The 10,432-nt window shown below is 37.2% G+C and overlaps 1 protein-coding gene across 2 annotated transcripts in view; it reads right to left on the bottom strand.

Annotated features, from left to right (window-relative positions):
* LOC120523042 (neuronal PAS domain-containing protein 2-like) overlaps positions 1-6,482 on the bottom strand; it is a 169,618-nt gene extending 163,136 nt beyond the window's left edge. For both annotated transcript variants that reach the window (XM_039743983.1, XM_039743981.1), the window contains exon 1: positions 6,433-6,482. In XM_039743983.1, the coding sequence (XP_039599917.1) occupies positions 6,433-6,464 (32 nt within the window). In that variant the 5' untranslated portion in view covers positions 6,465-6,482. The remainder of the gene's footprint in view (positions 1-6,432) is intronic.
* Between the last annotated feature and the right edge of the window lie 3,950 nt (positions 6,483-10,432).

Below are 10,432 nucleotides of genomic sequence, written 5' to 3' on the forward strand. Positions count from 1 at the left end.
CCTTCCGTTTCATTCTCCTCCTCCTCCCTTCCTGAAGCCCAAAAATGTCAAATTAAATGGCGAGTGCAGTATGAAATTGTTGTTTCTGGTAGCTAGGCACTTTTTATAAGTTTTTGGTTAGTACATTAGAAAAATTATTGGTGTTTTGGTAAATTATGCGCATTATACAACCCTTTTTTATTATGAAAAGGTTAAGTAAGTGTTGCTGTGGGAGGTTAAAAGTGCATTATGGGTATTTCCATTATTTCTTATGGGAAAAATAGTCTTGACTTACAACCAACTTGAGTTACAACCAGCCCTCACGAACAAATTGAGTTCGTAAGTCAAGGGTCCACTACAAGTAGTTGCAGCCTTTGGTTATTCAGTGTTGTTTGCTAGCGTGACTGCTCTGCTCATTTTTAATTCTCATTAATAAGATACAACGATGGGGAAAAACTGAACAGAGAAAGGGCAAAATATAATGAAATCAACAAAAGAGAGTTAAGCATTTAAATCTATAACAAAAGCAGAAGTATTTCTAAATGTCTTATAAATGTAAAAACCATGCTGCTGTGCTTTTCTGAATGTAGAATAAATGAAAAATAATACGAGCTAATTAAATGAAATCAGTGCTATCAGGTGTTGTCACTGATTAGGAATCTAGTTGGAACAAAAATCTGCAGCCACGGGGGGATCACAGAACTGAGGTTGGGAAAAACTGTGCTAAATAACCACTTGCATGTGTTTCTGCATGTACTGTAGAATATTTTGATAATGCATTGTTAATGAAAATTAAGATTTTTAATGCATCCTCTATTTACTATGAGTATAAATTTAAAAATATCTATTGAGAAGACATAATTACACGCTTGCGTGTTCTTCCATTGTTAGTGAGGTTCTCCTGTCTGCCTAGTGCTGCTTACAGTGGGGGGTCAGCTTTGGCACCCTATGAATCATGCACTTGAAAATCACATACAAAAATAGATGGAGGAATGGATGCTTAATGACAGCAAGGCAGACAATACGACAATAGATGTTTTTTGTAGTGCAGGTGTTCATTCACCATACACATGCACATACAATCCAAAATGAAAACATTTATTAAGAAGACAATGAAATATAAGCATTCATGTCAGATTCATGTTTGGTAAAAAAAAAACACACATTAACTACCATTTCACATCAAGCTTCACAACCTCCTCTCCAGAAATGGTAAATATTGATTCACTCTTTTTGTCTGTTTTTTTACTAGTGCTGGTTATGAGGAGGCAATGAGTGTCCTAAAAGTAGTACAAAGTAAAAGCAGGCCATGAAACATAGAAAAATAAATGAAAATTAGTATCTTACAAGTAAATATAACTGATTTAAGACAGTCATTACTCCATTTCCCAGCACACACATCGTCAAAGAATGTATTGACTCATTGTCTATACAACAATTTTTGCAAAAACAGGCTATTCAGCCCAACAAGCTTGCCAATCCTATTCACTTGATTTCTTCAAAATAACATTAAGTCGAGTTTTGAGGGTTCCTAAAGTCCTACTCTCTACCACACTCATTTGTAAATTATACCATGTCCACAAATCTGTGTGGAAGGAAAATCTTTCTAACATTACTGTAAAATTGGTTGTTAATAAGTTACCCTCTCTGTCCCCATGTTTTTGTTTAAGAATGTATTTTAAAGTAATAGTTTGGACCCACTGTACTAATTGCCTTTGTAATTTGAAACACTCAGTCAAGTCTTTTTGCTTATTCTGAAAAGGTTCAACTCCTCCAATCTCACCTTATAGTTCATACCTCTTAGAATCAGCCTAGTCGCTCCCCTCTAGACTTTCTCTAGCACTGCTGTGTCTTTCTTGTAATATGGAGAACAAAGGTGTACTATACACAGTCCTTCAGGCGAGGCCTCAACAGTGTGTTATATAACTTAAGCATAACCTTCTTTGACTGTACTCTACACATCAGGTTATATAAGCTAACATCCTGTGGCTGTGGACTCGATGAGTCCACAATAACTCTTACATCATTTTCAGTTTTGTGTATTCAAATGTAACATTTTTATTTCCAACATAGTTAACACTTACTTACATTAAATTTCATCTGCCACAAATGCTCCCAAGGCTGTATGCTGTCCAACTCCGCCTGTAACGATTTACCTGATTCTAAATTACCTACCATTCTAAATAGTTTGGTATCAATTTTAAACTTAACCAGCCTTTTAATTTTCCAGATCATTTATGTACAACTAGCAAAATACCCGTGCTTCGCAACGGAGAAGTAGTGTGTTAAAGAAGTTATGAAAAAGAAAAGGAAACATTTTAAAAATAACGTAACATGATTGTCAATGTAATTGTTTCGAGACTGTTATGAGTGTTGCTGTCATCAAGGATTTGATTATCATTATTTGTTCCAATCAGGTTCGTATTTGGAGGATGTGTTGTGTTCAAGTTACATTCCGTGTTTGTCTAGTCTATCCCTGACCATCTCATCTTCATTGTCAACCGTTGTAAAGATAACAGGTTTCATTCATCGAAGTGATCAACACCCAAATCGGTACTCGTGAATCTAAGATGTTTAACAGGCATTCCCAGTATTAGGTTGTGGATTTGCCTGCGAATATTTAGCGGCAACGTGTCTATGAATGTAATTTAAACTTAAGCTTTACACCTTGCTTTCCTATTGATATGTGTACAAAGGCTTGTTCAGATTCAGAGGGTTGTTCCTGTCCTACTGCATCAATAAGCAGCTTGTCTTCCTCTTTATCTGAGACATCACACACTGCATGCACGGGTTTACCTTTCCCAGTCCTGCAAAGTCAGTTCACGTGAGCCGCTCGGAGTACATGCATCGAAGGTTCTCAGCTGTGCTTGTGGTATCTCGTGTGATCTTGTGATGTCCACGGCTTTATTTAATTTTAGCTAAGACCCGGCACTTTAAAGTTTCTCTCGCACTTTCACTGAGTTTGTGCCAAACACTAGTCTATCCCTGACCATCTCATCTTCGTTTGCATAAGCACAGTCCTTCACCCGCAAATATTTAGCGGCAGAGTGTCTATTGGATAGCTGCTGACGGGCAGCCTTATATGGGCAGACACTCAATTACGTGGGAGGCGTGACGATGAGGGATGCAACTCCACCTCACATGGCGACTGAGCTGCATGCTATGGCCGCATATATGTATGTAAGTAGGTTCCAGTTATGACCGTTACGTGTAGAATTTCGAAATGAAACCTGCCTAACTTTTGTAAGTAAGCTGTAAGGAATGAGCCTGCCAAATTTCAGCCTTCTACCTACACAGGAAGATGGAGAATTAGTGATGAGTGAGTGAGTGAGTCAGTCAGTCAGTCAGTGAGGGCTTTACCTTTTATTAGTATAAATAAAGGAACAGCGACCCCAGCACAGATCTATTAGATGTAGAATACGCAATTTTAATTGCAACTATCCATAACAGTAAAAGCCTTCAGTATATTATTTTAAACAATCACAATATGCACTTATAGAAAATTTACAACTGACATGTAGCCTGTGGTGAAAATCTTACATTTGGTGAATAAAAAAGGTTACTTGTGCACTGTGCCAGTCAAAGCCCATTTGGAGCCTTATGTGATCGGTGCCCCATGGTATCCAAGGCGGGTAGTAAGTACTAAGCTTCAACAACCTACTGCCTCAGTGTCCTTCTATTGCAAACATAAATGGCACTCCTTTGTGTACATACTGCAGACTTTATAGACCACCTGTCCCTTGGTATCCAGAGCGCATGTCCCTTAACTTTCATAAACGGCAGCCTCAATGGATTGACTTGCTCATTAGTGGCAAGATGCTACCCTTGGGGGCTACCCATGTCACTCATATATAAATCAGCCACTGCATATGCAAGCTAAATGTTTAGCTTTGAAATACGATTATAATCTGTAAGGATCTGATTTTCTTTTAATTTACTGTATCTAGGTTTATTGTGATTTCATTTTATGTATTTTTGATCCACTTGTGGTTTTGGAGAAGGTATAATCCATTTTTGTTACTTGTGTAAATGTCCAAAATCATTTAAACATGTTAAGTTATTTTTACATGCTGTCACTGCACCATTTTGAATTTTATGAGTGTCACCCATTATGTGGTTTATTCAGCTTTGCCATGCATTGACATCTGAGAATAACTGGAAGTGCACAATGCATAATATCACTGTCACAACAGTAAAATGTCAGAGTTAAGCACTTTGGTTGTTTAAGATGTTGAATACAACTCAGTTCAAATCCATAGTGTACTTTCTAGATTGGCAAAGGCTTACAACTTGCTTATTTTTCTTCTTAAACTACAACTTTGTTTAGTGTTTTTGGCTTGATGTACTGATTTCCTGGCTTTTGTACAGTGTTTTGACCACGTTTTATCTACTGGTCCCTTTTCATTTTGCCATTTTTCTCTAAAATAGAACAAGACTGAACAGTCAAAAACATTCAGCTGCTTCCAAATCGCTGGTTTCCTGCTGGTTCTTGAAGACCCATCTCTTTACAAAGAGCCAAGGAGTTGCGTTACCTTTCCACCATATCTAACCTTGTCTAACTGGGCTTTTGTTAGTTTGTCACCAGCAGTGCTAAGCCTGTTGTATTTCTCAGCTGCCTGATTAGAATATTTTAGAACATTAAAACAATCTAGATAAGAACAGGCCATTCAGCCCAACATACTGTATCTGTTCCTATTCAATTAATTCTTCTAAAATAACATCAAGTCTCATTTTGAAAGTCCCTAACGTCTTACTGTCTACCACACTACTTGGTAGCTTATTCCAAGTGTCTATGGTTCTTTGAGTAAAGAAAAACTTCCTAATGTTTTTGTGAAATCTACACTTAACAAGTATCCAACTGTGTTCTTGTGTTCTTCTGAACTCATTTTAAAATACAAGTCTCGATCCACTGTACTAATTCCCTTCATAATTTTAAACACTTCAATCATGTCACCTCTTAATCTTCTTTTGGTTAAACTGTAAAGGCTCAGCTCTTTTAATCTTTCCTCATCATTCAATCCCTGTAGCCCTGGAATCAGCCTAGTCGCTCTTCTCTGGACCTTTTCTAGTGCTGCTATGTCCTTTTTGTAGCCTGGAGACCAAAACTGCACACAGTACTCAAGATGAGGCCTCACCAGTGCATTATAAAGGTTGAGCAAAACCTCCTTGGACTTGTACTCCACAGATCGTGCTATATAACCTAACATTCTGTTAGCCTTCTTAATGGCTTCTGAACACTGTTTGGAAGTTGATAGCTTGGAGTCCACTATGACTCCTAAATGCTTCTCATAAGCTGATAACCTGCCGCTGCTTTACAAAGCATTCAAACATACTGTACTCATTTTGATCCTTTATTAAAGCCACTTAATGAATGAAGCTGTCTACTTACTAAAAATAATAATAAAAATTATAACATGTACTCACAAATAATTACATTTTCATATGCAGCTAACAGTGCTGGTTTAACCCAGAAAGGTCAGCAGTACAGGACGGGCAAACTTTTTCTGCACCTTCTGTTTATATACAGTAAGCACACAACTCCAACATGCTGATTAGTTGTTACATGATGCCCTTAGTGTTATTGAAGTTGCACTCTTTTGTGCTGGGGCCTGTTTTAACATCATAAATGTTGTAATAAAGACTTTGTATATTTTGCTTTTTACATAAGAAATATGAAAGATAACATGTTAAGTGACAATAACAGCAGGGTCACTTCAGTTAAATGCTGAGTTATACAATTGAAGACACTGGAGCATCCAAAATTGAGGCATTCACAGAGCCACACAGTTGAAATAGACACCCAGACTGCTTTTTAAAAAATTCCCAGCCAAATTGAATTTGAGTTGCTATACCGTTTCCAACAATCACTTTTAAGTCATCTGGCCAGGTGATAAAAAAGCATAGAGGAGGGACATTTCAAGCATGTAGTTATGCTGTACGTGTATCTACCATTTAATTGCAACAAATATATTTTGCTCCTTTAGGCCTTATTCTGGGTTCATGGACTGTTATAGGCCACATTATACACACAGATGGTTGCCACAGTGCTTAGCACTACTAAGTCACAGCTCCTATGCTCAGCTCCTAAACTGGACAATTTCTGTGTCCTTTTGCTTCTTCTCCTTCTGTCCTGTCTGGATTTTTGGGGTATGCCAGTTTGTTCTCATAGAAGAACTTATTGGTTTGATTGGTGACTCCAGAACTGACCAACTAAGATTGAGACTGAGAGCATGCTGTGATGGAGTTTGAGTGGATGGAATACTTCAAAAAGTAAGTAAATTACCACACAAAAAGTTATGAAATATAGCTAGCTCTGTGTAATATACAGTAGATCTTGACTGACATTTGTAAATTTTAATATATGCTTTATTTTCGATAGAAATATTATACTCATGCCTGACTCTCTGTACTTTTGCTTTCATTTTGAGTTATTCCAATTAAAAATAATCCCACCTCTTTGCCTTGTCCTTCTCATCTTCATCCATCAGATCTTCAGTGCTGCTGCTTCTTAAAAAAAAAAGAATATAAATATCATGTAAAATCTTTTACAAGCAGACAGACAGGTGGATGGATATGTCCAACAGACGGACGGACATACAAACAGACGGACAGACAGACAGACAGACAGACAGACAGACAGACAGACAGACAGACAGACAGATAGATAGATAGATAGATAGATAGATAGATAGATAGATAGATAGATAGATAGATAGATAGATAGATACTTTATGGATCCCTGACAGGACATTCAGTTGCTCCAGCAGAGAAACACATCATCCACTCACAGAGAAGAACAGTTTCCACGATTACATCACTTAAAGAACCAGGACTAGACACACAATATGCCAAGCACACATGTAATGCATGCCAGTGGGTCTGTCATAACCGGCAAGGGTGAAAACAGGCATGATGAGAGGAAGCATTATTCAAACCAATGGCTAATGGCAAAAAAGAGCGTCAATAGCACCTCTGAGCACACCAGGTAGAATGAGTGAGTGACTATTGGCACTCCGGGACAGAGCAGGGACTGGGCAGCATTAACCACTGAGGCCTCTAATTTTGTCATCGTCTTATTTTTCCAGTGCAAAGTACTGTATACACCATGTTTTTAAAATTTTATTTAAGTTTTACATATTGCACTCTTGCCGAATTAACAACCACCTATAACCACAAAATCTTCCTTTCTCTGCAGCCAATTTTGTCTTTTATTTTTAGATGTCCAATATCTGGTGCTACTAAAAAAACAACACCCACCATGAGGAAGGTTTTCATTCACAAGAAGAACATCTGAGCATTCTCTTCTCAGTAAATTGGATACCATCATAGACTCAATGCTCATCACCATACTGTTACCCAGGCTCTTCCTACAAACTTCTGCTAAGCTCTGAGACCTTGGAATATCCACCATACAGCTGCAGGCTTCCTCCATTAGATTATCATTTGATCAGACCTTCTTAAATATTTTTAGAAGGAATCACTTTCAGCTAACCATGTGTAGAAAGAACCGGTGAACCGGTATATCACCTGTCCACATGGTGAAAAAAAAATATTTTCTTGACATTTGACCACATACTTTGAAAAACAGAGGTGGGAGCAATTGTTAAGAAACACATTGGTAATAAGTCTTCTTTTGTACTTTTTATTATGGTATATGGAAGAGACCCACTGTAAGAAGTGTGTGAGGCCCATGAAATTACTTAACTGTAAGTGGGTGACAGATGACTTGCACACCAGAAGTATTCTGCGTACCAGCATATTACTTAAGTGGGCACGCTAGGTGTCGTTTTTGAAAATTCTATCTGCTATTTTTCTTGCTGTTCATTGTCTAAGGCAGGGTTACCAGACGTCCTGATTTCAGTAGGACTGTCCCGAGTTCAACAGACAAATCCCGAATGTTTGTGAAAACAAACATTGTATAGCATGTAGAAAAAAATCTTAATTCAATTTTGAAAATGAATGTCTAGTTAAAGAGGCTTGGTAAATTTTTGTAGACAGACTGGCGTACCACCTTTTATGGATAAAATTTGTAAATGTCAGCTGAATCCGAGTGTTTGAATCGTACATGTTTGTGTATGTTGTGTTCTCGTGTCATTGTATGTTTCTTGTAGATTATACATGTTTAAATATCTACGTATAATTAGAATTTAATTAAAACTATCTGTTTTTTTGCTTTTCTTAGTTCCTTAACATCTTCTTTTTGGTTGCTCAAAATGGTGGCAGTCCTGGTCTATAATTTTGGAAATATAGCAACCCTGGTCCTATAAGTATACTTTAATATCATCTAGAACCTTACAGATTTTGCAGGCTTCACTCTCCTGAGCATTTAGAAATGCACAGAATTGTAAATGTAAATCATATTACTGAGAATTCATTGAAAAAAACATGTTAACAATTAATGCCAGATGATCCACATCAATTCATAACATGTACATTTATACAAAATCGGTTGCCATGCACCTATAACACATTTTCCAGCATATGTAATTATTCCTTAAGGCTCAACAAATGAATGAAGAGTCGATCCCACAGTAGGTCAGCTTTAGAATTTGAAACAGTGTTTGGTCAAGCCATCAGAGCTCCAGGCAAGCCATGGCTGCCTTAATGAGTTTTTGCTAAATCATCAAAGCTGTCGCAGAGCACATGCCAAGAAGGATCTATGCCAGGAGATATGCACATGAGCTTCACTTTGAGGTCACCAGCGTTAAAAAGATGTCCTACTGAATGCAGACTCTGAAATTCAAGAGAAAAATGGATCCCCTTTATACACAGATGTCTGGCATTGGGTGTGGCACCAGGAAGCGACTGGCTGACTCATACAGCAGGCTGCTTTAAGCACAAATTCATCATATTTTCCACATTCACTCAATGAATTTATGTTATTTTTGTGCTTTGACAGGAGGAGGTACTTTAGAAAATAAACACATTTTCAAATTAAGCCATAGTAAAAGTCAGTTTTAAGATAAAGTGCGACAATTGTTCTGTTTTCTCCCCCACAAAGAAGCCAAATTGGCTTGGCATTAGGAGACAGCGTGAGCTTGGGAAACTAATAGGAATCTGTGCCGAGCATTGACTGTCAGTATGATGGGGTCGAGCTTTGGAGGGATAAATGTCTTCTTTTATCTCAAGGCTTCACATGGTGCTGTCTAGACACAGCAGGCGCAGGACTATGTTAGCTGTTTTCGCTATGACTTTAAAAGAAAAAGATTCACCAAAAGCTGAAAATATGCAGACATCTTAGGGGGTTAAATGGGGAAGGCTGCTTAGCATTTTTTTAAAGTTTTGGACCCAGAGACTTGTATCATTTCTTTTGGAGATGGATGGTAAAAGCAAGATATAATGGTGTACTAGTCTAAAAGACGCATTACTGGAGGATCAGCCATCAACAGCAGTTCAGTCACAGAGGGCTTTCCTGTTTCCCTCTATAAAAAATGGCCTTCGTTGTTCCGTTGTTGTTGCAGCACTTCAACAAAATCGATACATAAGTACAGACTGATCATTTAAACATGGCCACTATTTTCTTTGTTGTAGCTGAATATCTGCATGTCTTTCATGGCTTAAAACATATCTATACATCTCATCACAAAGCATTACTCTGAGTAATACAACATATCACTTTATATTTTTAATTATTATTTCAATGATTTTATTTGAAGAAAACAATATTCCATAAATTCATGTTAAATTTAACAAACTAGAATTCAACCTCCGTCCGAGGCGAACCAACAGCAGGAGTAAATCTTTAAAAACAACAAAGAATGGAGAATGTCCTTTTGCCCAATATAAATGCTTATTCAAAGATTTGACTAATTAGATCTCTAAGTGTTTTAATCCAAGACATTTTCCTAACATTAAATAATGTGTATGTTTGAGAGGGTAGAAAGAGGTGGTTGTCATGTAAAGATGCAACAGATAAAAGCTTCTCTGTCTTAAAGTGATTCCTGCATTGGTTCCATATTGTGAGTGATTGATGGACAATTGAATTATTAGTGTATTGACAATAAGTTGTATTTACTGGGCACAAAGCAGAATATATAAAGAAGTACAGCAAGATTTTACTTCTATTGCAGACCAGGCTTGTGTATATTCATCGATTTGTGTCAATGTCCAGGTCTTTATAGCTTATATATTTGCCACCCATAATAAAAATGAAAGTTAGGTAGTGCCATCCCACGTTCTGCTTTAGGTCATTGTAAAGTTACCCTTTGTATGCATGGATGTTTCAAATTCCAAATAAATTAGGTTATAATTGAATCTAATTTCTGACAAAAATATTTGTTAATGTATATGGGGATGCTCTGAAATAGAAAAAGAAGCCTGGGAAGGATGTTCATCTTGACAGTTTTGATTCTCCCTACTAATATGAGATGGAGGATAGACCATCTGTTCACATCTTGTTTAATGTTTTCCTTGCAGATAGCAAAATTCTGTTGAAGAAGATCTTCATATTAAC

The sequence above is a fragment of the Polypterus senegalus genome, chromosome 2, assembly GCF_016835505.1.
Source record: "Polypterus senegalus isolate Bchr_013 chromosome 2, ASM1683550v1, whole genome shotgun sequence".
Taxonomy (NCBI): domain Eukaryota; kingdom Metazoa; phylum Chordata; class Cladistia; order Polypteriformes; family Polypteridae; genus Polypterus; species Polypterus senegalus.